Source organism: Misgurnus anguillicaudatus, unplaced genomic scaffold (genome assembly GCF_027580225.2).
Source record: "Misgurnus anguillicaudatus unplaced genomic scaffold, ASM2758022v2 HiC_scaffold_29, whole genome shotgun sequence".
In the NCBI taxonomy this organism is placed as follows: Eukaryota; Metazoa; Chordata; class Actinopteri; order Cypriniformes; family Cobitidae; genus Misgurnus; species Misgurnus anguillicaudatus.
The window spans coordinates 9811002-9836927 of record NW_027395279.1 but is presented as its reverse complement, the minus strand read 5'-3'; the positions used below and the strand labels follow the sequence as shown (position 1 = coordinate 9836927).

Here is a 25926-nt window from a genome sequence, read left to right as displayed (position 1 = left end):
ATTTTATTTCTATTTACAAAATGTCACTGCAGATGGCAGGAAGTAAATCCGCTCAGTAACTTTCACAGCATCACATTACGACCCGTTTATTTCTGTCTCGGACAGAAGAGTCTATCAATGCAGTCAATGCACTCGCAGTCTCAGTGTAGACTGCTACAAGAATTTCATCTCAAATCCGAAAACATCCATGTGCCATCTCAACAAGTAAGTACATGCAGTTTTATGCAGAACTTTGGCGGCCAATGTCAGATAAATCATCAAAATCTTTGTAATCGTACCATGAAGTGGAAAAAAATCTTTGGTCATACATAAATAAAACTTATCTTTTAGTATTTAGTGCGAGCAAACAACTAGACCCAGCTATGAGTAACCCACTTCTAGCCAAAATAATCTTACATTTGGTTACATGTCATTTTTACTAAGATGTATGATATCCCAACAGGGATTAAAAGGTGTTTGGTTTCATTTATTTATTTATTTCATATCATTTATGTTATGATTAGACTTCTATAAAGGTTTCACTGACAGACAAATTTTGCATTGTTTTAGCCTAGATGACTGGGGTGTGTTTGACCTGCTATTAGATGCAAAATTGCTTGCTGGGTAGTGGGGAAAAAAAGCCCAAAAAATGTATACACATTCACTATCTGGAATTATAGCGCATGCATAACAATAAAGATAGCTGCATGATCTTAAAGAGATAACAGTGAAGTATGTTAAGATGTGTCAGTGCAAGATGTTTTTCAATTAAGGCAGCTAAGACATGCATTTTAGTCTGGGACTATAAGCCCTGTCTGGGAAACCACCCCTTAATTGCTTAATAAAACACAGGCAAAAAGAGAAACACTGCAAGCAATGCATAAAAAATATAGGCTAACGTACAAAGGCTGCTAAAAATTGAAAACAGCGATGTTTAAATTGGCTAAATTAAATTTAGATAACCGTGTTTAGGTCTACATTAATGTTACGTTGTAGTTTAGATTGCTAGCTGTTAGATAGCATAGGGCATAGCCTAGCAATCTATTCTGTATAGCAACGTTAGCTTACCTTGTCATTGCTGGTGTTGACAGGGATTTTACTGACAAGCTTTCTAAAAGTCTCTTTACTTTTCGGGGTTCAAGGCAGCACCATGGGAGACTGATAGAAACTCTTTTGCTTTCTGTTGCTTTGACTTGCTCGCCCTCTTATTCGCCTAATTCTTATTAACACTGCATTCGTGTGCGGCGCATCAACGCTGCGACACGGCTACTGGAGCTGATCGCGCCACTTTAGTTAGTGTTTGATACAACCGCTCCGTGGCATGTCCCAGAAGTATTCTCCAAATGAAGAGTTTGGTTCCAAAACGCAATAAATCCATTTTGACAAATTTTGGTAAAAACGTGTTTTCTATACCAAGAAAGTGACAAGATGAAAACAACTATTTTCTGTTACAAACTTTCACATAGAATCTTTAGGTTATAAAAACATAAAAAATTCAAATCCATAACTTGATTTTCAAAGATTTATTATAAAAACGGATTATTTTTCCACAAAATGCAATAAATCCATGACAAGTTTTTATTCAAAATGCTATAAATCTATTGAATCAATCGCCTATATAAATGTGCATACATTTTTGCCATGTTATATTCATTAAGTTGACTAGTTGTACACACTAATTAAAAATATAAACATTAATGGCATTAATCAAAACACTTACTTTGTGATATTTAGAACACTGTCATTGCTGCGGTTATACTTGACGTCATCGCTTAACGTTTTTCACAGCGATCAGCTGTAAAATGTTTTGGTCCTGCTTGATTTTCGTTGACTTTGAGTAAAATATTGGAAAGTTTTTCGTAAGATCCCCTGGGGTCAATGTGTTGATGCTGTCGGCCCGGGCAAACAAGCACTCGTCTCCCGAGTGCCTCTTGCGTAAATTATTAGATGTTGATGGCTTACGTTTCTTCCCGTCACAGAAAACCATCACAAGTTTATCAATGCTATTAAAGTATTATTTTGCTTTTGTTTGTTTGTTGATCACGAAGTACAAAGTACATGAGGAAAACTATATTCCGTGTACTCAACGCACCACCATTGTTTGTTTACATTGCGTGAATGGCGCGCTGTAATCTGTGGAGCGGATTTATGGCATTCTGCAGAAAAGGGGGAGTGGTGTTTATTGCATTTTGGAAAAAAAGAGAGAAAAGATGACAGAATAACACGGCGGATATTGGATTTTGCGTAAAATTAAAAATTAACTTTTTAATACTGACCTGATATAACACTGATTCTGGCAGTAACTAATTTTTTTCAAAAATGGCGTTTATTGCGTTTTGGAACCAAACTCTTCAAATATACGTGCCTATTCTATTTTTGACGCGCACCTAAGTTGCAGTTCAAATACAAAATAAAAGTCAATAATGAACATGCTGCATACAGCAACCGGAAACAGACTATTTTACTCGTAGCTTTTTCCTGTGGCATTGGTCATTTCTTAAAAATAACACCTAATTTTACAACATTTTTGTAAAGCGCATTACTGAAGATTGTAACGGGTATAATATTACCAAATGTTTTTAGTAATGCATAATATTACTATGTTACAGCAAAAAGTACTTTTTACTTGCCACTTACTTTGATAATGCGTTAAGGGCCCTTCGCATTATAACGGTAACTGTAACGTTAACTATAACAATTAGGGATGCTCCGATCGATCGGCCGCAGATCGGTATCGGCCGATAACGGCATTAAATGACTCGATCGGTCCTCGTTAAATTTGCCGATCTCGTGAACCGATCTTTCTGTTTACTTTTGTCTGTCATGATATGGCTCCTCAATGCGGCTGCACGTAGAGACCATTTTTACGCAGTGAGAGCATTTTTATAACCCGTGGCTGATGAGCGACGTGTAGATTTGCATTTCTCTCTTTGGCTTTACAGAGATATGTGTATTTTCTATGAGGCCGCGGTCCGGTCCTAACATCGCGACCCGTCTTCACATCCCCATCAAACAGCGTATACAACACATATCTATTGCATCCTCATGTCAAAAAATTATTATTTGCATTCGTTTTAAAGTTTTGAGCGTTTAAACTTTAATTTTCCTTACAGCTGCTCTCGTCTGCATACACCCACCCCGCGCACACACAGCAGCCTGTCATCAGTGCACGTGAACAGGGCGATCTCTGTCAAGTCTTAAAGCTACAGTAACCTAATTAATCTCTCAATAAAATCACTCTTTGCTCTTCACTAAAGAACTGTTGTACTTCATACGAATGCGTGTATATTTAATTCATACAGTAAAGACTGTTAACTGTTTTATTTTCATTAGTTTTTACAGACATAAGCCTTTTTAAAGGCATATTAAATTTCTCTTTGCAGAAGAAATATTTGTTGTGCTAATTTATTTTATTCTCTATTAAAACAATAATATACCTAATTACTGCAAGTAATATAACAAAGGCAACATCTGTGGTTTTACTTTATCTAGAAAAAAATTTAAAAGTTACAGTCATCAAAGAGCTTGCATATCAGCTTGAAAAATCGGTATCGGCATTGGTATCGGCCGATCACGAAGACAACAAATCGGTGATCGGTATCGGCCTGCAAAAAACCTAATCGGAGCACCCCTAATAACAATAAATATATTAGCGTCCACATTATAACGGTAACTTTATTTACGTTTCGCATAAGTCTAAACAGTGAATCTAGTTTGTGTAATCTTAAAAGTCAATACCTTTTGGCGTAGTCAGTGTGGTAGGAAAAAAGCATTACATAGTACAAAAACTGCTTCAGCGCTGGATACCCGAGGTAATTTCATGTTATAGACCTCTGCTTTGAGCTTTTCCACTGTCAGTTGAAGTGCGCGTGCACTTGAAGTTCAAATAGATTTGATTGGCTGTCAATGGTTTATCGTTCATCAGGTGGGGGAAAAATTGCCCGGAAAGTGATGCCAACGATATCTTTATGGTTATAGTTATGGTGTGAACTCCGCTTTTGTCTTTAATATATAACGATTTTCAAAACTATATTTTTATAGTTATCGTTATAATGTGAATGGCCCTTTACTCCTAACACTGCGTAGAACTGATGCGTTGTTACATTTTGAGGGAGGTGCACATCAGTCACCTCTCGGGTTCGCGTCTCTGCATACTGTAGGCTATGCGGTACAATCAATGCAGAAGTATAAATTAGACTTTAAGGTGCTGTGGTTGGTTGTTAGTATGTTGTTATGCGGTTAAGATGAGGGTGCTGCTATACATGTATGTGGCTGCTGGGAGAGTGGGTAGTTACTAGGATGATGCTATGTGGCTGTTGGGGTGATGCTGGTGGTTGCTAAGCTGTTGCTTTAGTATGTGGTTGCAAGGGTGCTGTGAGTGCTTGGGTACTGACCCAAAAACCACATCCTCAAGTTTTTACGATTTCTGGCCTTAAAACATGAAGTACTCGGGTAACATGCCAAAGTTTAAAAGTGTGAATAAGGATTTTTTCAAATCCATAACACAAAGTATGCAGAGTAGTAACGCTTGCCATACCAAGCACCACAAATGAAGGAATGCAAAAGAAAAGCATTGTACGCAGAGCACTAACAAATTAACCATAAATCACTTATTTTGGCTAGAAACGGCATGTTTGCCCTGATGCTTTGCTTTCTTGTTTTTACAGTTTGAACACTTTTCATTCATTTTAATCTATATTAAAACCAATCGTCCTTTCTTCTAATCTACTTTGTTGAGACCTGAAATGCATTTGAAACTCAATAGCCACACTAGCTACCCGTGACTGTCTACTTTAAAGGTCATTTTTAATAGTGCTGTCTGGTCTGCAGGTGTGTGAAACAGCTGTTTCTTACAATCGTATGAAGTTTATATCAGATTTGACCAGGAAACCAGATAGCCATTATGCTAACAGCAGGTTTACATTATAAAGGGAAGCAGAACAGATGTGGTTGGACACGATAAAACTACTCTTATCTGGAGACATTTATCCTTCATCGAAAGTTTCAAAACTAAACTAAAAGTCTTTTTATGTTTTTAATTGCACTGCACAGCTTATGGTTTGGATGGAAGCCTATTGCTACATTTAACACCTGTTACAACGGGCTTATCTACATAATGAAAGTGTTTGCTTGAAACTAATTTAGTTTTACTTAAGGAAAACCTTTAAATGAAGATTAATAGAGGCCACGCTAATCTTCTGTGTAGGCGTTGTACATGCACGTTGTGACTTACGTCATGTATTTTTTTTTTTAGAAATATTCATGTGCCAAACCTTAAATTGATGGTCAGGCCCCTTGACATTAAGTCGCTCAGTTAACTTGATAACCTGCGCGAGGACGTGGATGTACTGAAGAGCTATTTATTTACATAATTTAAATTACTGTTAGTTTAATCTGTTAAGCGTCACCGTCCCGTATACGGGACACCTAAGTTTACTTCAATATTGTTGAGGTAAATGTTAATCTATCACTACAAACTATATATTGTTGGAAAGGTCTAAGCCTCTAGAATACATATTTCAGCAGTGTTTTATAAAATAAATTATGTAGGGAGAGTAATTGATTCATTTATGAAGAGAGTGCGCCTCAAAACATTTATATCCTGATAAATGTCACTGTCTCGCCAGTGGGGCGCCTACGTTTATTTCAGTGTTTTCCACGTGAATTCTTATCCAATCCTGACAAACTATATATCGTTTGAAAGCTCTAAGGGTGTAGTTTCCATTTATCATCAGAATTTTGGGAAAGAAATTACATAGTGAGAGCCATTTTCTAAAATGCCACAGGTTCACAGGTGGGCCCATGTTGTTATTATATATTGGTAACACAAATACCCTATCTAAACCTAAAATATCTTGACAAACTATATATCATTGGAAAGCTCTAAGAGTGTAGTTTTCATATTTTATCACCATTTTGGAGAAATTATAACAGAGTAAGAGTCAGATTCAAAAATGTCACCGGGCCACAGGTGGACCCAGTTTGTTTTTACATATGTATAGCACTAATACCCTATTCCAAACCTAAACAATTTTGACAAACTATATATCATTGGAAAGCTCTAAGAGTGTAGTTATCATATATCTTTACCATTTTGAGAAAAAAATGACGTAGTGAAAGTCAGTTTCAAAAAGGTCACTGGCCCACATGTAGGCCCAATATGTTTTTACATTTTTTTAACACTAAACCCCCACCCTAAACCCCAAAAATCTTGATAAACTATATATCACTGGAAAGCTCTCAGAATGTAGTTTTCATATGTCAAAGTCATCTGATGATAGAAATAATTTAGTGACAGTTTTTTGTTACATGCCCCCCCTCCCATAGGAATGCATATTATTATTATTTATTCATAATGCCTATATCCTATTATAAATCTTCAAAAATGTTGACAAACTATATATCATTGGAAAGCTCTTAGAATGTAGTTTTCATATTTTAAAATGTTTTAGCAGTAATAATAATGCTGTGAAAGTAATTGATTCATTTATGACAAGAGTATGCAGCAAACCGTTGACACCTACTGGCCGTTGTTGGTAAAACCACTAAAACTGTAACACAAACCTCATTTTTTGTGATTTTAACTTGAAATTTGGATCACAACTGCTTGAGACATCTGGCTTCATGTTTACATTATTACTTTTTTAAAAAATTTACCTTTTTATAATTTTTTTAATAAAATGAATATGTTATTGGATTATTTTTATTTATTAAAATAAATGTAAACTGCTATAACAATTTTTCTGTTAAATATTTTCACCTGGTTACACTTCAGTCAAAAACCTTCAATTGTCTTCTTTAAAACAAGACCAAGATTAGGCTTCTAGACCAAAAAGTGCCAGAGTTATATTCATTTGAAGATGCACTTCAACTTTTCACCCCCCCACTCTAAAGGATAGGACGACGCTTAAGAGGTTAAATGTACTTACATTAAACAACTATACATCATTAAAAAGTGTTTTGATTTAAGATTTAGTTTTTGACCTTTATTTTAATCTGAGAATCCTAGTAACAGTAATTTCTTCATTTTTGTCAGACGTTATGAAAATGAAAAACGGTATATACCTTTAATTTGAAATATAACCCTCAGCCGCACTCATTGATAAAAATACCCCTCCGTGATCGTCATGAAAGCACTCGATAAAACAACATCCATCGGGGCTTTTAATTCAAAGTATGCATATTTGGAGAAATATTACTTCAATTTTATATGTTTACTTCAAATTTCTGCAGGGGGGGTAATATTTCACCCATTTTTATTCCAAAAATGGCGATATGAGCAAGTTTGAGTCTGCAGTCATTCCCACTCAGTTTGTTTCATTCATACGTGAAGCCGGAGGGCGCTAAAGTCTCAATATGAAACTTTCTGAGAAATAATCAGACGTCAGAGCTCAGCAGCAGCTGTCAGTCAGACGTGAACTTGAACAGTGACCTGCAACGAGCGATCGCTGTTTTTATAATAACATGCAAATAAAAATGTTTTGATGTTTTAAAACCATGGAGACAATAAACACGATTAAGATTATATATGGTTTGTCTGTATTTTTAACGCTATGTTTGGTATTTTCATAACAGTACTATATATTATAATGCTATGCTAAGCTAACAGCATAAATAACATAAAATTGTTTATTTTCGGTCTTATTTTATGATCCAAAGCCACATCAGATCAGGCATGATTGTTTAAGCACTCGACTTTTGATGTTATAAAGTGAGTTTTATTATAAATGCTTTTATTTGTCGTGTTTTGATGGTATGCTAAGCTAACGTACTAGCTGTTCAGTAAACATCTGCTGTCTGGAGATATGAGATATATGTTTCTAGGAATAATTTCGACTGGTAAAGCTTCTTTAAGGTAAGTTTCTTTTTGTAAGAAAGGAATTTAATAAAAAGAAAGTGAATTGAGACAAAAGGAGGAAATAAAACACTAAATAGAATGTATGAGTAATTATTAATAATAATAATAAAATAAACATTTAGACAGCCATATCCAGGATTAAAAGTTGTTAATGACTCATTCGGATGCTTATTTAATGAGTCTGTTTAAAACACGGAGCAATAGGACAATAAACTGAAAGGATGTTGTGAGATATAAATAAACAAATATTAGCTTAGCATTTTTGCTGTTTTCTCTAAATAAATTTACATGACATGGGTCTAAAAAACATTTAATAAAATACAGAGTTTTAGAGGTATCATCTTCAGATTTAAAACAGAACATGGTCAGACCTGTGGCTTTATCTGCAGAGCATTTCTAGATTGCTCCAAGGCCATTTTTATTTAGTTTTTCATAACAATATTTCATAAATGTTTGGTGGAGTTAATAAACAAGTATAATTTAAGCTCTCTATAACAACTTTTTTCATTATGACAGTAACTAATGTTCACCTCTTAATAAACTTCCAAGTGTCTGCTTTCAAATGAGACCAAACTTATGCTTTTAGTGCAAAGACTTCATAAACTGTATCTATTTTAGTTTAGCTATGACATTTTTTGTGGGGGGGTTCAGAAAACAAAAAAAGGTTAACAGGTTAAATGGTTCATTGCTGCTTAATTGCTGGTTACTGCTGATTGCTGGTATCATGGGTTTTTAATTAGAACACAATAGCTTGTTGTTTGAGATGCGGAGGGTCACTGTGGAGAGAGGGAGAGTTTGGGGACACAGAAAACAAGGAAGAGGATATTTATGGAAAACAAAGAGAATCTTTTTGAAATACACAAAAACATAAATTATAAACTCATGCTAGATATAATAAATTGGTGAATTTTTTTGTCATAGGTCACCCTAAAATCTATTCTTTTAATTTTCCTCCCTAATCAATTAAGCTGCAAATAACACATTTGTTAGCCGTACAAAAAACTCAAACATTTTACTGTGCAACAAATGACTGCAAATTCAAGACTAAATGAAACATTGTGCAATAATGCTGCTTCATTTTTATTTAAATGTTTCAAACAGACTAGTAGCAACATTTTTAGTTAGTCAGCACAAAAATTCAAAATGAAATTTAATGTGTAACTTTGGACAATTTAAAGTGCAACTTTGTGCAAATTCGTGATGCTCAGCAAGTCGCGCTTTACCCCAAGTTGCCATGACAAGGTCTGTGTTGGTATTGGATCAGATTGTACGCCCCGACTTCTACAATATTTGATCTGGCCATTTTTGCCAATATCAGACTAATATAGTATACTGAATATCGTATCGGCCCACCCCTAAAAAAAGCATGCTTATTTAATTTCACATTAAAACGAATAAGAATTGCTGCTATAAATCTGAACGACTCAAATACATGGACACATCTTGGAGACATACTGTATATATACAGTTTAAAAATGCCAGGTTATTTTCAACCTAGTGTCAAATAAAAAAGGGAACAAACCCTGCCGTTGGGTTAAATTAAACAAGGAAGTGTATTTGACCTAACAATGGATTAAACCACCAAGCTTTTTGGGTTAAAACAACCCAGTTTATCCCTTTTTGATCCAATGCTGGTTATGAATTTAACCCAACATTTTTAGAGTCTAATGCTACGTACACACCAAACGCGGGGCATCACGTTATTTGCCCTAGATTACTCGCGGGATTTAAAGCAACACTAAAGAGTTTTTAATTTTTTACCTTAAAATAACGTTTCCAAAAATGTTTCAGTCATTCATCCACTCGAAACAGGGTGAACGGCACTTTCACATTCGCTTTGCAGCCCTCTATCGGCCAAAACCGCACTAAAGAAGTTTCCAACCGTCGGGTCGCAGTCCTGTAAAAACTTGCTTTACGGCAGACCTACAATCCAATCAGAGCCAGCTTTGCTGCAGTAGGCTAAATTATTTACGACAGTGGTAATGGACAATTCCGCTTCCAACCAGTAGGGGGAGCAAAGAGTAAAAACTCTTTAGTGTTGCTTTAACTTCGTGTCATGCGTATTTGTCGCTCAAGTTGAATATTTTCAACTTGGACGAAGGCGCGTTTGAGGCGAATAGCACGTGTTTTCGCGGCTGTTCGCGTGTTTGCATTGACTTTGCATGTAATCTACTTGCGCAAATCGTTGAACGCGTCTGGTGTGAACCACAGTAAGAGCCCGTCCACACAGAGACCCGTTGTATACTTACAAATTTTGAAAGTGACAGAAGCATGAAACCGGGTCCCATATTGGATATATTTGAACAACACCCTTGCATTTTCATATGTACAGCCAATCCGTGTACAGACACATTTTGTCACCTCAGCCACCTCAGATTCACCCAGGTCCCGGCTCTTTACAAATTTTCAGCTATACGCAAGTGATGCACGGCCTACTATTTGAACCTATGGGTGACGTCACGGACACTACGTCTATATTTATTACAGTCTATGGCCTCGACACTTGTCAGACACCACTATGTCACTTAACACGCGTAGCAACATGATTTAACACAACAACAAGATTTATGTGCATGCTCCAAGTCGTCTTCTCCATTTTTAGAGTAGCTCTCTTTTTAGTAGAATTACAGTGCCACATACTGGTCTGGCATGTATACTACATCGATATGAGTGGTCGTTTCAGTGGTTTCGTGTGCATGCAGATATTTCTTGAGAAGACACCCTGTTTATGGACTTTTATAGAAGGAGTAAATAAAAGATCGAATTGGGAAAGCTCTGGCTTCGTTTAGATGTGGCCTAAGAGCATATCAAATGTCTAATTGTCTTGAAACACTAACCAATCATGGACTATTTAGCCATTATAATCATTGAACATTAGCTTTGCAGGTCTAAACCTTCACTAACAGACAACCACCCTGGTCACCAACATATAGTGAGTAGTAACATAATCAATCACATTATATTTAGTTTACTAGCTTGAGCTGAGCTGCATCACATTTGCCAGAGGGCATTTCCCATGCAGCTATGAGGTCATTACTTTCATTGCCATAGCAACAAAACTACATCCCATATACAAACAACCTGTACATCCACACTGCGGGGTGGGCCTAAGGGTCACATGCCAGACACCCCTTTACAATATCTGCCATCTGGTTGTAATGTTTAGCTCCAGCAGTGGTGATTATCATCACATCTGGCCTTGTGTCTCTTATGATAATAACAAGAAGCTCCGACTGACTGCGGTAATAAAGCAACCAACGCATGGCACATTCCACTATATATGGCTGTACGCGTCCACGCCTGCGAAATCTCAACCCAGAACTATGCCAATGGTGACTACGCTTACATTTACAAAACATGTGTCTTTGGGGCACCCGTTAGGACATTAAGTTTACTGCAAAGAGCAATTTAGGGGAGGTGCACCCTAGTGCTGAAAGATCTGGGCCGATAACTGAATGTTCAATCCATAAACTTGGATAGGGAACACATGGTTACTCTAAGGGGGCTGGGTCTTTTAAAGTGTAATGCACTGCCATGTTCTCAAAAAACATTCATATTGTAGAACAGACACAAAATCAAACACACCTGAAACAGCTAATTTGTCTTAGTAAGCATACTAGAAGCTACTAGAAACAAGGCAAGTTGGAGCTAAACTCTGCAGGACACCGGCACTCCAGGACCGAGTGTGGGTACCCCTGTTGTATATCTATGATACACTACAGACAGACAGGGCCATAACAACCATAGACATTAAAGCTGTGGTTTGTACCTTTTGCCACTAGATCTTCTTCTCTTTTTGAAAAATAAAATTGCAAGTTACTTTACGTACTTACCGGTATCTTTACTTTGACTTTTAACATTCTCTATGAAATCCAATCGGACAGCTTAAATTGTAATAAGATTATGGTTGTAAATCAAGGTAAAGGCCGAAGTATGGTCCATTTTTTGCAAGTACACGAGGGTCCGTGTACAGTGCTTGTAACGCATATTTCGTTATCAAGAGAATCTATTCATTTAAATGGAACATTCACAAGACTTTTTTAAAATGTAAAATTAAATCTTTAGTGTTCCCAGAGTACGCATGTGAAGAGCTATTTTCTCACATGCTTGCAAAGAATGGTTTACCAAAACTAAGTTACTGTGTTGATCTTTTTCACATTTTTTAGGTTGATAGAAGCACTAGGGACCCATAGCACTTAAACATGGAAAAAAGTCTGATTTTCATGATATGTCCCCTTTAATGTCACTAGGGGTGTGCCATATCATATCGTTCACGATAATACCGGTATAATTTTTCGCATGATTAAAAAAGTCATATCATGATATCCATGATATAGCGACGTGATGACGTATGGTGCATTTACGTTCCCTACCGCGCAGTCGCGCACAGCAACAACACCTGAGAGCAAGAGCAGCATGTCAGCAACGTGAGTACAACCAAGGTGTAGTGTAAAGGTACATGAGGAGGAGATACTAGCAGACAGCAGCGGGTGATGTGCGGCCAAAAAATAAACTAATGACTCAACCGAGCATTGCTGTGCAAATTACTATAGTCACTATTAAAGTAAAGTGTTAAGGAGTTGCGTTATATAGGGAAAATACTGCCAACTCGTACCACTGGATGACAGGAACTTATTTTAATGACTGAATTTAAATCCAAAAAATGTTCACAAATGTTCACCTACTAGTTGTACTGACGCACGTTTACTTAATATTTATTTAGACAGGTCCATCTTTTCTATTCACTTTCCATTAAATTATGCGATTTGATGAGTTTAAAGCTCCGTTTTACCCTGTTTGTTCCTTCAGCGCTACTGGGTCCTAAAGTACACCCGATTTCTCAAAATAGACAGATGCCTTGCTGATTTCTTCTGTGTTTATATGAAAATCTGATTTATTCACTTGATTTTTGTCTGAACTACATGAGCATTTCTCTCACAAACCCAAATGTGCCATGATTAATGTTAATGTTATTTATTTGACGTTTATGCAAACAAAAGTGCACTTACATGTAAAATTATTTTGAAATCAAAATTTTAAATAGTTAGCTAATGACTTAAGTTACTGGGATCTGTGAAGATTACTGGTAGTGTCATAGTGATGTAAAATTTCCATACCATTTCATCTCTAGTTTGTGTGATTGTGTCACTACTTTTGCACTTTAATACTATTTTTGACACTAGATTAAGATTTACACTTTGAATTAGGTAGTCTGTCATCAATGACAGCTCATTGGATGGAAATTGCCCTTCCTTTTCCATAATTTTTTATACCGTCATAAATATCATTACCGCAAAAATTCTTAAAATATCATGATATAATTTTGAGGCTATATAGACCCCTTCAAGGTTTGTAAACATTGAATGACTATCGGGTGCGCGCGCAGCATGGGGTCGAACTGTTCATACCATTTAGGCTTTATAATTTAATCTAACAGGGCTGAAAATGATGACTTACCTCAAATGAAGTGAGCACTACAAACACAAGCCTCTTTGATATTTGCATTGTCCCAGTCTGCACGTTAATTGCTTGCAGACGCAGATGTTGTATTTTTTTGTTTTTGAGATTCTGCAGGAATCGCGAAAACTTAACGGAAGACCTGGTGCGATTTTCACAGCCCACAACGTAAGTAGGCATTTTTGACGATACCGAATAATACGCAACTCAATCTGCTGTAATGACTTTTCTGACCCCGACATGCGCAGTGGGAACAGCCTGTGACGTGAACCGTGAAGGGGTCTATTGCCCACCCCTAAATGTCACTATATAAAGTACAGCGAAATTAGAGTCAGAAGAGTGAGTGGGTACTGTATGCGCACCACCAGATTTTTGAAACCCCGTATACATTGTATGCGTAGGTCGCGCATGCGCCTACAGAAGAATGTAGTATGTGGCCCAGGAGATGCATTACATTTTGTTGCAATGTGACAAACTAAAATCAAGATGTATTTTGTGATAAATTAAACTTTGCAAGGCTGTGCATTCGACTGTGCGCATGCGTTTGCATACACCTAAAAAAACAGACTATACTCCAGGCTTAAGTAGCATTCAGACTATTAAAAAAATTACAGTAACAAAGCCTACAAATGCAGATGCCACAAAGACAGATACTGCAGGCAAAAAAAGAAACACTTCCTAGCAACCAACAGTGCATTGATTTAATTCCTCAAGTTTAGATTTAATTACCCCTCCATCCTAAAAATACGATAACAGTCTTGCTATATCATACGCCAACATAAAACAGTTTTGCGATGTAGGGCCAACATAACTCTATAAACCAATAAAATGACTCTGACATAATGTCATTACCTCATCATTTACCAGAAACCGCAGTGTCATATTTCGCAAAAATCAACCCTGTCTGTCTACGTCAACCCTGTTGCTCTGATTTACGGATAAATAAGCAGATAATTGAACACTGTACGTGGCTGTCGACGGGGGCGAAGAACTGTAACCATGGAAACAACAATAATGTTCCCTGAATTAGAAATAGAAAGAGCTTTCTGGAGCTTTCAGTGAAGTTTTGCCTTTACATCATTAGGGAGCTACTCGTGATATCGGTCTTTGCCCAGTGAATATTCGTGTCATTTTGATAAATGATGACTATATGATTATCAAACAAAAAAGATGTAAACACTAACACATAAAAACACACATCTGCTACGCCTGGCAAGAAACCCTGTTGCCTGATAATAAGTGTGGTGAATTTCCAGGACGGAATCGCTCAATGTTTCGGGTACTTTGTGTATTTTGGGTGTTTCGAATGTTCTCACACAGGGTTTAAAAGCAGAAAGTTGAGATTTTGTTCCTCTTCATGGTGGATCTAAACGGATAATGGATTTTCTTCAGTTGTGAAACAGTATTCCACGCATAAAGACGGAGGAAACCTAAAAGAGGTTTTCCCCCTCGGTGTTGTTAGGGTTTGTGGCATCTCCCAGACGCAAAGTCAAAGCAAAACAATCCAAGTAGCACCGTTTCCCCACACCCACATTAAAACACACTTTCCACTACTGTCCTTCACAATGCCTCCTCTTTAATTTCGTGATGGGTTGCCATGGTAATGAGAGAAACAGAATGAATACAGTGGCTACGCAGAAAGCCCCTCTCGACAAGCACATAAAAAACCCTTTGCTTGAGGTTTACGAATGTTAGATTCAAAACGTACGCACGTAAATTACGACAGAAGCACTTTTACAAATAACTACTTAGATGTGCATTAATTGAAGTCATATTATTTCATCATGTAGTATCTCAGGATTGTGCCAGTCATTTGGAAATGCTGGAGCATAAAAGTTTGTATACGTTTGCAATTATACTTAATGTATCAAAAACAACTACATCAAATAAACTACATTTACCTTCTTTCATTGTCATCCAGGTGGGCGAAAAGCACATTCTTAGAAATGGCTTTAGCCAGGGCTGTCATAGTCTTGTAGTCCTTAGGAATGACCTACAAATGTTGCAGCAATGCACAATACAATACATTAAAGTGTACACCAGGTGTTATCTAAAAATAAATCATTAGATGACAACACTGCAAAACACGACTTTCTTACTTAGTATTTTTGTCTTGTTTTCAGCGCACATATAAAAAAATGCTTAAATCAAGTATTTTCTGGATCGGGGTCCCCAACCTTTTTACACCGCTGCCCAGTTTTAGCTTAAAAAAAATTGCGGACCATGGGGGTGAGGTGGGGGTCACTGAGTTGCTGTTCGAATACAGTATAACGTTTTAAACTGAAGTTAAGATCAAACAACCATGCATAAAGAAAATGAATAACTGCTTTATTTATAGTATATATTCTATAGACATAAAACCATATTTTGGCGGATTGTTTTTTTTTACTTTAGTCTTAATAATTAACGGTAAATGTTAAACGTTAAAAGTTTACCCGTTAAAATATTATTACTGCAGTAAAAGAGTTTATTTTGATCATGGTACCACGATCGCTGGATCATTTTAAAGTTGTTTTGAAGAAGCCTGCAATTACTTTTAATTTGCTATATCACTTGAACGTCTTCACGTATTTACATGATTTGTGAGGTACATTCTTGCGACCCGGTGGCAACTTGTCCACGACCCAGAACTGGGTCGCGACCCGGTGGTTGGGGACCTCTGTTCTTGATGAGCGAAATGACCTAAGAAAATATGTCTACTTTTTATTAAAAAAATATATATATACAATTGAAATGAATTTGTGCAAAAAAAAAATCTGCCAATGATTTTTTTTCTTGAATTAAGTGTTTAAGAAAAAAGTTCAAGTTTTTTTTCTACCCTACTGGCAGATTTTTTTTTTTTTTTTTTTTGCTTGTTTTAAGCACAAATTCACTTAAATGTTATGTTTTTTGTTTTTTTTGATAAATACTAGACTTATTTATCTTAGGTCATTTTGCTCAAGAAAATGCATCTCAATACAAAATATTATGCAGTGAAATTATTTCCTTCCAGAAACCAAAATAAATTTGAATGACTATGATTAAACCATTACTATGATATTGGGACACACTAATTTTAATCTGGCATACTACAGCTTACAATGTACAGTAGATAGTATGTGAACTGGGATGAATTTAGACCCCTAAGATGAAGTGACCAAACAACACTCAGAGGCATAAACCAACATCACAAATCAGGAATAACAAAACTAATTGTGACCCTGGACCACAAAACATAAAAGTCAATAAAAAAAGATAAAAAATAAGCTTTCCAGTGATGTATGGTTTGTTAGGATAGGACAATATTTGGCCGAGATACAACTATTCTGAAAAATCTGGAATATGAGGGTGCAAAAAAATCCAAATGTTGAAAAAAAATCGCCTTTAAAGTTGTCCAAATGACGCCCTTAGCAACACATATTACTAATGATAAAATATCTACATGGCAATTGCTGCAAACATACCTGTGCAACTTATAACTGGTTTTGTTGTCCAGGGTCACAATTGTGGTTTTATTCAAATCTATTAATATTAAACTACATATATAAAAAATGTAAATAAGCCAATGTTTACTGTGTATATGATATATTTGTGTGTGTTTGCAACCTTTCTAACGTAGCTGACGGCATCTTCCTCCGTGTAGACCTCAGCACTGACCCCGCCTCTCCGGCGTCGGGCCTTCACCACCGGATTTGGAGGAGGAGGAGAAACTTCATCATCGTGAGAGTCCGACTGCGAGTTGGACTTCTGACGGGCCATGATCTGCTTGCATTCTTCCTGTAGAGAGAGAGAGGGGAAGTCAATGATATGCCTGATTTAATATTCATACAAATTCTTTCCAACAACTGCTTGCTTAGACAGGAAGGTGCCATCGGAGTGACATGTAACCAATCACAGTTTGTTTTCTTTTATGAAAAAAGTTACAGCATAATAACAAACTGGGTGGAAAGATTATTAAGTGATCAGAAGATTTCACAACACATAAATAGGGGTGTAACGATTCATCGTGCAAATGCGCGTTTTCTCAATGAATGAATTTGAATGAATTACGGTGGAATCCCGGCACATCCGAACGCCAGAGGGCGCTCCCGTGCAGAAACTGCCTTTGTGCCACACAAGAAGTAGCATTACAAACGCTATTCCAGGAAATGTCTACACATGAATATTTATACGCTGTTCTTCAAATTGTTTCAGGTATTTTCATGATAATAAAGAATATTTTGAATGATTTTGTTTAACGAGTGTTGCTTTTTTAAATGCATGTTATAAACGACTCTGACTCATAATGATTTTAGATTGATAAGGACTTCCTACTGACCAAATGCCGTAATACAGGCACAAGCTGTGCATAAAACAAAGAATCGCAGCCTTGCGATTCAGAATCGATTTCAGACAGGCATTTTTAATGAGGACCGCGATTGAATCGTGATTGAATCGTTACATCCCTACACATAAATCAGAATATACAGCTGGTTTTAGCGCTGACATCTAGTTAACTTGCTAATAAATGCCTTAAAGGGACACTACACTTTTTAAAAAAAAATATGAAAATTTTCCAGCTTGCCTAGAGTTAAACATTTGTACCGTTTTGGAATCCATTCAGCTGATCTCCAGGTCTGGCGCTACCACTTTTAGCTTAGCACAATCCATTGAATCTGATTAGACCATTAGCATTGCGCTAAAAAATTACCAAAAAGTTTGGATATTTGAAGAGTTTCGTTGCAAAACGAGATAAATCCATTTTTTTACATTTTTGTCAAAACATGTTTATTATTATGTTATCATGTTATTATTTTGTTTTATGGTACTACTTGGCTCTATTTTTAAGTTATGAAGGTTTAAATCAAAACAAACCAACTGCAGTTGAATTTATATTAATTGGAATGCACAACCAAAAAACAAAATTTCTGAACAATTAAAAATACGATTATCTCGTTTTGCAACGAAACTCTTCATTTTTCCCATTTAAAACTTGACTCTTCTATAGTTACATCGTGTACTAAGACCGACAGAAAATTAAAAGTTCCGATTTTCTAGGCAGATATGGCTATGAAGTATACTCTCATTCTGGCATAATATTCAAGGACTTTGCTGCCTTAACATGACTGCAGGAGGCACAATGATATTACGCAGCAGCCGAAAATAGTAGGGCCCTATCAAATCCGTTTTATTTTTTCCCAAATTCCGTTTTATTTTTTCCCAAATTCCGTTTTCTCCGTTTTAATTTTTGCAAATTCCATTTTATCCGTTTTAATTTTTGGCAATTATATTTTTTACCCTTTACTGTTATTTTAGTCATAAAAACAGTGTGCCTTTAATGTTAATGATTAAAATGTAAATGATTTAGGGAAAAACTGGATAACAGGATTACTTAATGACTTTAAAAGATGCATTTACACGCGCGCACACACACACACACACACACACACAACTCAATTCAATGCATTGTTTAGTGTTGTTGCAGGAGGCTACAACAACGTGTCAAAGCAGTGGTGCCTTCAGAAGTGCCTTAAACACATCAATCCAGCGGAACGCGATCCATATTTTATACACAATCGCTTGAAATGCATATAACTTTACAAACATACACAGGATAGTGATCTGACTTAGGAAAGCATGAGCACGCATCTCTTTGCACGTGCGAGCGAAAGAGAGACGGAAAGCGGCACCATGATGCAGATAAAACTGAACAAATACATGAGGATTTGTGTTCGCACTTCGGACAGATGCGTGAGCTGCACGTGAGAGAGGTAGGCTACAGTGAGACAGACGTGGATGAGAGAGTGCATGTATCTTTGAGCTCACCGTGAACAGAGTGTTGACAAAACTTCCAAAATAACAGTTCTCCGTTCACATAAAAGTCATGTGAGACCTGCTCGGAACCAAGTGCTTAGCGTCGAATTTCTTACTTTTTTCGCTGACGAAAGCAGAGTCGTGGAGAGCCGCTTCACCATGGTTTCAGTGTTTTGGAGGGGGTCTGAAACGACGGGAGGGGGCGTGTCGCCCAGATTTACTTTCCCGGTCTGCATTTCCCCCAGACATACGTTCGTCTCCCACACAAAAACATCATTTTATTCAAAAAATGTAAAATTCCGCAAAATTCCGCGTTAATACTAGATTCCGTGTTAATTAGCCAATTCCGTGATGCCGTCCGCGATTCCGTGATCGCGGAAATTATAGGGCCCTAAAATAGTCCCCTGCCATTGAAAGTTACTAAGGGGACTATTTTCGGCTGCTGCGTAATATCATTGCGAATCCTGCAGCCATGTTACAACAGCAAAGTCCTTGATTTTTGGTTATTTTTTAGCGCGATGCTAATGGTCTAATCAGATTCAATGGATTATGCTAAACTATGCTAAAAGTGGTTGCGCCAGACCCGGAGATCGGCTGAATGGATTCCAAAAAAAATAAAAATCAAATGTTTAACTCTATGGGAGCTGGAAAATGAGCATATTTTTAAAAAAAGTGGAGTGTCCTTTTTAACCTTAAATCTTTTAAAGAAGATTTGCTGCCATTAACTTCGAGATACAGTAATTATTTCGTCTTCTGAAGGGCTTGTTTTATTGAAAACCATGACTTGTCCAGTGTCCAGACAAACTGATAAACTCCCACTCTTTTACACTTGGATGTTGGGTAGTCAGCCAATCAGATTAGAGCTTCTCAGACCAAGGAAGTTCTTTCCTATTTACTGTGCATTATACATCTGACAGTTGCAGTGTGGGCAGTCTGTGGTCTGACATTTTTAAAGTAGGTTAATTTAGTAGATGTCCCAAACAACACGAAAGGGTAGTTAATTAGCCCACGGTGTATTGTAAAAATGTTGAAGCATTTTCCCAAAATGTGTGTCAATATAAGATTTGTCACCAAAAATCACTGGATTTACTAAAACACTGAAAAAGTTGTGGCAATTAAGACAAAAACATCCCCAACAATACATAAGGGGTTAAAAACCTGGATCTTCTTATTTCTGGCAAAAACCCTTTAAATAAATAAACACTGCCCTAATGATACATTTTTTCCTTTGTAGTACTCTTAAAGAACATCACTAAACAAATCTGACCTCATCCTGTTAATCCCATTATCAAAGCATCTCTTTTAAGGATAAAGACACAATATTTGGATTGAGTAGTAAGCATTAACATCTTTCTCTGGAATATCCCAAGACACAAATACCAAAGTGACGGCAGATGCAACAGAACAGCTGGGTTGATTACACACACACACACACGCACGCAACAGCTATAGACAGCCATCAACAGGCCTGTGTGCGAAACAACACTTTAAGTGTCCAAACACACCTGTGAGAGAAAACATGATCATGCGCCTGACTAATGCATGGAGGAAACCTGACACTATAACAGAGAAGATAGAGACCCACCGCAGACACACAGACTAGATTTATCTTAACATCTGTCTGACTGAGTCCCATTATAGGATCAGCACTCTACATACACGACTACACAATTATGAACAGGTTGAAGCCATAAATACACCAGCAAATGTGCTCAGACCTACAGAAGCAGAACTATAAAAAAAAATGAGAATACGCAGATTAATATTTACAACCCTTGTGAATACAAAATTCAGATTCATAATGAATTTTGTACTACGGTATGTTTGCTAACCAATACGACTACCCTGAAAGCAATTTTATATTTAAAAGACATCTAATAGGCGTCCAAACACAGTCCAGATGTCTAGGCTAAAACAAGCCAAACTTTGGGCTGTCAGTGACAACTTCATAGCCTGGTAATACCATCCTCTGCTATTTTGCTTCGCTTCATAGACAGAGTCTGGCTGGGCATAATTGACAATCGTTTTCCTTCTCGTGGGAGGGGCTTGTCTGAAGTTTAAAATCATTGGTCTAAACGTAAGCCAATCACACATAACATTTGGATATGATGTGCTTTATGCGCCGGATCAGCCGCATCGAATCTCTGCTGTAAAATACACGTATGATGTGAAAACAAACCCATCGAGCGAAATACCAGAGTTAACATGGCTATGAACGACTTTTGCAGATTATGTAAAGTAAATCGGGCCAGAGCTAGTTGAACACTATCCTTATGGTGGCTTTCCACTCACGTCTAACGGGAGGAAAGCCCCTCTCTCCTCTCAAACTCTTCCACCAGACAACAATAACCATATGTAAATTAAATCTCCCTACCTTATTTTCTGGTTAATCAGGAATGTCACCAAATAATGCTTGCCCACGCGTCCTCCAACATTAACTGTGAACAATATAATTCCCTTCCATGATTTCTCGATCGTTGTGCACGTCAAGCTGTGCTGCACACAGTTTCTCGCTGACGATCGGTAAAGTTGATAAATTAAACTTTTCCAAAAACTTGTCGGGAGCAGGGCAACAACATAATCTCCATTCAAATGTTTAACAAACACTTTTCTTGTTCGGGTTTAAGTTGGCAAGTGCCGGTTCTCCACAACAGAGCTTTCTGTAGGCTTGTTCGACTTCATGCGGCGCCGCTAGAACTGACAGACGGATGACGTTAAAGTGCCGCGAGAGCGAGACGAAATTACACTTCGTATGATTTCTCGAATCGTTCTCGCGTTACTTTGACGTCATCCGGCTGTCGGTTCTTGCAGCGCCACGTGAAGTCGAACAAGCCTTGTGTCTTCATGTCCACAACAGACTACAACCGTGATTCGGCGTTTAGCGTCTACGTCACGGCTCTCAGCCCGCCCTCTGTTCGTTGATTGGACGGTCGTTTTGAGACCGGTGGAAAACGGTTTGAATGGGAGGTATCTCAGACTGAGTACAGAAGCGTAATGAAATTTAGCGGAAGTACGAAGTCTGACGTAGTCAGGCTAACAACTTCATAGACCATAGCCCAAAAATAAATGAAATTACATAAATAAATGAAACCAAATACCTTGCAATCACTGTTGACTTATCTTGCTTCTTGCAAATTATTTTGGTAAACATTATAATTTACAGTGAAATGGCTGTTTAATATTGTAACAAAGTTCACTAAAACATGTTAAAACAAAAACTATCAAAGCTATATTTTACTATTACATGAGCAAATACTACTGTTTATCAACAAAGCAGGCCCAGCTAACACATACCAGATGATACATGAGTCTGTCTTTAATATAGTGCATCTTAAATTGCATGTCTAGTCACTCAAAAAAAGACGCTGATTGTGCCCTACAAAAAAACATTTTAATCCTGTCCAATCTCTAACACACATTCAGAGGACAAACACAGGGTGGTGTATTGCTTTTTAGCACACAAAGATTTGCATCAGTCTAAACAGAAGGTGATAGACTTTTAAAAAATCTGGGTCAGTAAACAACCCAAGGGGCTCAATGAAATGTCTACCATGACTCAAACTATCCTACAAACACACTTCTTCTCTGATCACGAGACAAGGATGCCCTGTGTTGCTTATCTTCCCATTTGATCGTGTCTTTTGAATACACAATCCCATCGGCTGTTTGATGCTAACATTAGAAACCAAAGCATCTGCGAGTATAAAACGTCTGTTGTTCCTACACCACATGATCATGTTTGTTTTAGCCGGATATTAACACCTCCAGCTAAATGTATGACCATTGAGACGTGCAAACGGTGCCGACTCGTGACTGCTCATCCGAGGGGCGCAAATTCAAAATATGTGTTTGGACTGTCATGTGAACGATGTGCATAATGTGTTTTGTCAAAATATGTGCCTGCTGCACACGCGTCAAAACCGTTTATGATAAAAGAGACGCTCACGGTCACAAAATACACGCAAGACACTCCCTTAACACTAAACTCTGATTAAGCGTAAAATTATGAATTAATGCGAGCGTCTCTTTTATCATAAACCCTTTAGACGCGTCTGCAGCAGGAATTATTTTGACAAGACACGTGATGCACACAGGATCTCTCAAAGTACAGAACATATATCTTGGAATTACGTACCACACACATGATGGGCTACATACATGTTGCGACAAACTTCGCATCGAGCTCCCTCGAAAAAATATACTGGCCGCCACTGCGTGCATACGATTGGTAGTTGAAATCAGAAATTGTACAAAAACATCAGATAGCATCGACACAACCTTTAGAATGAAATGGTCTATTATTACCTTATTTGAAAGGGTCATGAATAATAATGTTGAGCTCTGCTCTGATTGGCTCTTTCAAAGAGCAGCTTTTTCAGTAGCTCTATGTGTGTGTAAACGGACTTTATGTTTGAGCCTGTGTCAGATGAAGATATGGAATTTGAAGAATAATCAATTGTTTTGTGATTGTTAAAGGGACAATAAGTAGGATTTACCCCCATCTAGTGGTGAAATTGTATTTTGCATTCAAACGAATAGTGCTCTCTAGCGCCTCGCTTTTCAAATGCGTGTTGCAACTACAGTAGCCGTTATGTAATCACTGATCTCCTTGTCCGTTTCAGCTAGTTCACGTGTTCTGAATGAAAACGCGTTGTGGAAACGCGTTGACAGGCTAGTTGCTTTTAGTCCCTCTCTGCTATTATAGTTTATCAATATGGCGGACTGACAAGAAAGCTTCTTGGACTTCAATGTAAGTAAAGAGAAGAAATTCTAAGCTTACAAAGAAAAGTCAGATCACTGGCAGAGGTCATTTGACACCAACGAGGACATATTTATGAATAAAGACATTGATTTTGATTAATAAAACACTTAAAACCCTCCTTACTGTCCCTTTAATGGGGGTTTCTGAGTGGAAAAGTTGTGTGTTTCCCAGTATGGACCTGCAAAACATAACTGCAACATCAATAGTAGAACTTTAGCCTAAAAGATAGCATTAACTAGCGTAAAGTGCTAACTCAGCAGTCACAACTTTGTTTTTTAGCATTATAACAACATTTTACTTAATCTAATGTGTAATTTAAGTTGGGGCTACATCTCGACTGTAACGTCACAGTTGGTGTTATGTTGAAATTGGCCTGTTTTCCAGCTTTCTTTTGCATGCACAAGGTTTTACATAAGAAGGAAACGATCATGTTTGGTAGTGATGTCATTACCATGTGAAGAAATCTTAGTATTCATCCATGCTTCAGTTTTACATGCTACAGCGCTTTTAATGATGAAGGTGTTGCTATGCATTTGTTCTGGGCAGGTATATTTTGAATGGCCAGGGATTGTCCAAGAGGCCATGTGACTGACATGTAAAGCAACCAATCAGATTTCGCTTTGTGCCGCGTCATGTTTAGGGGCGTGGAGATTTTGCCACAATAACAGACACACGTCTCGTGTTTAATTCAACCAATGAGAGGACGACTTCCTGAAGTGTTTCCGGATAAATGTTCTGTATTCATCAGATGTTCAGCCAACAGTCCGTGGGTATGACGTCTGAGGCTCAGACTAGGTGGTTACTTACTACCACCGTCCCACAATTAAGAATTTAAGCCCTACTCGGCAGTTTGTAGTGTAAAACATACACATGTGTACATTATCAAAACAAATCTAAATGAATGTATGAAACGATAAGTTATTCAGAGTACAAGAACACCTGAGGGTTATAAGTAGGTCGGTATGATGCATAAATTGATAAATTCATAAATAAGTTCAGTTGCTCACTTTAATCTGGAAGCACCCCTCGAGCAGTGTCCCCTTCCCGCAGTGCAAAGGTGCAAAAATGCAGTTTGGAATTCTCCCAAAAAAATTAAAAGGTACAAGAACTAGCAGTAGGAATTTTCTACATAAAGCCTTAATCATATTCTAGTTCTTAGATAAAGTATTGCCCAGGTCCCTCATTTAATGTAGGTCTATGAGATCTTTTGAGCATTTTGTGTTTTAGGACCAGATATGAGAGCTTGAACAATATTGATGCTCTTTAAAAATAAAATAAATATAAATGACCACAAACGTGGAATAAGGAAAACATATAAAACATATTTTTTAAAAACACAATACTTGTATGTAGGACTGGGCAATATTGACTAAAATTCAGGATTTCAAACCACACATGAATGTAGCTTGACGTGGATTTGTAAAAATCAGATTTAATGTGTTTTTGTCATTCACACTTGCTAAGTTAGATCGGATATGTAGAAAAATCTGAAAAATCGGATTTGGACTGATAGTGTGAACACGGATTTCATTCTTTGTGGAATGAAATGTGTCAGAAGTTAATAAAAGCTCATGATAGTTAATGTTAATGGAGAGATGACTGAAACTAAAAGCCAGTCATTACCAATATCACAGCATATTCAGCTCTCAGCAGATACAGTTTCCTAAAGCAATGTACAGTACATTCATTACAGCAACAATCCCACTGGTGCAAAAACTAAGGTTAAGTGCCAAGTCAAAAGGGACGGCAATGATCTCAATAACTCTCCAGATCCTACTTCACCAGTTCCTTGGGAATACATCCACATCCTTTGTGCCAGTAGCCACGATCCCAAACCATCATCCTTTACAAACTAAATCTGTAACCCATACGACTAGAATGGACAACAAAAACATATAATGACAGCAAATCACCTTCTCCAGCTTTTCGAAATGTTCCCGCAGGAACTTCAAGGGCCGCTCCGGCTTGGCGATGCACAAGTTGACGATGCACTCTTTCAGGATCTGCTGTATGTTGTGTTTCTGCACAAAAACCTCGCAGCCTTTAAGACTTTCGTCTTCTTCCAAATTGGATGAGGAGGAGGTGGCCATCTTATCTT

The 25926-nt window shown here is 37.4% G+C and overlaps 1 protein-coding gene across 3 annotated transcripts in view; it reads right to left on the bottom strand.

The window, feature by feature from the left end:
* LOC141362918 (cAMP-dependent protein kinase type I-beta regulatory subunit) overlaps nucleotides 1-25926 on the bottom strand; it is a 103536-nt gene extending 77610 nt beyond the window's left edge. For all 3 annotated transcript variants that reach the window (XR_012368485.1, XM_073865196.1, XM_073865197.1), the window contains exons 1-3: nucleotides 25742-25926; nucleotides 16880-17050; nucleotides 15196-15287 (exon numbers count right to left, since the gene is read on the bottom strand). Coding sequence is in view for 2 of the 3 variants with exons in the window: in XM_073865196.1 (XP_073721297.1) it covers nucleotides 15196-15287; nucleotides 16880-17050; nucleotides 25742-25918 (440 nt within the window). In the remaining variant the exon portion in view is untranslated. The remainder of the gene's footprint in view (nucleotides 1-15195; nucleotides 15288-16879; nucleotides 17051-25741) is intronic.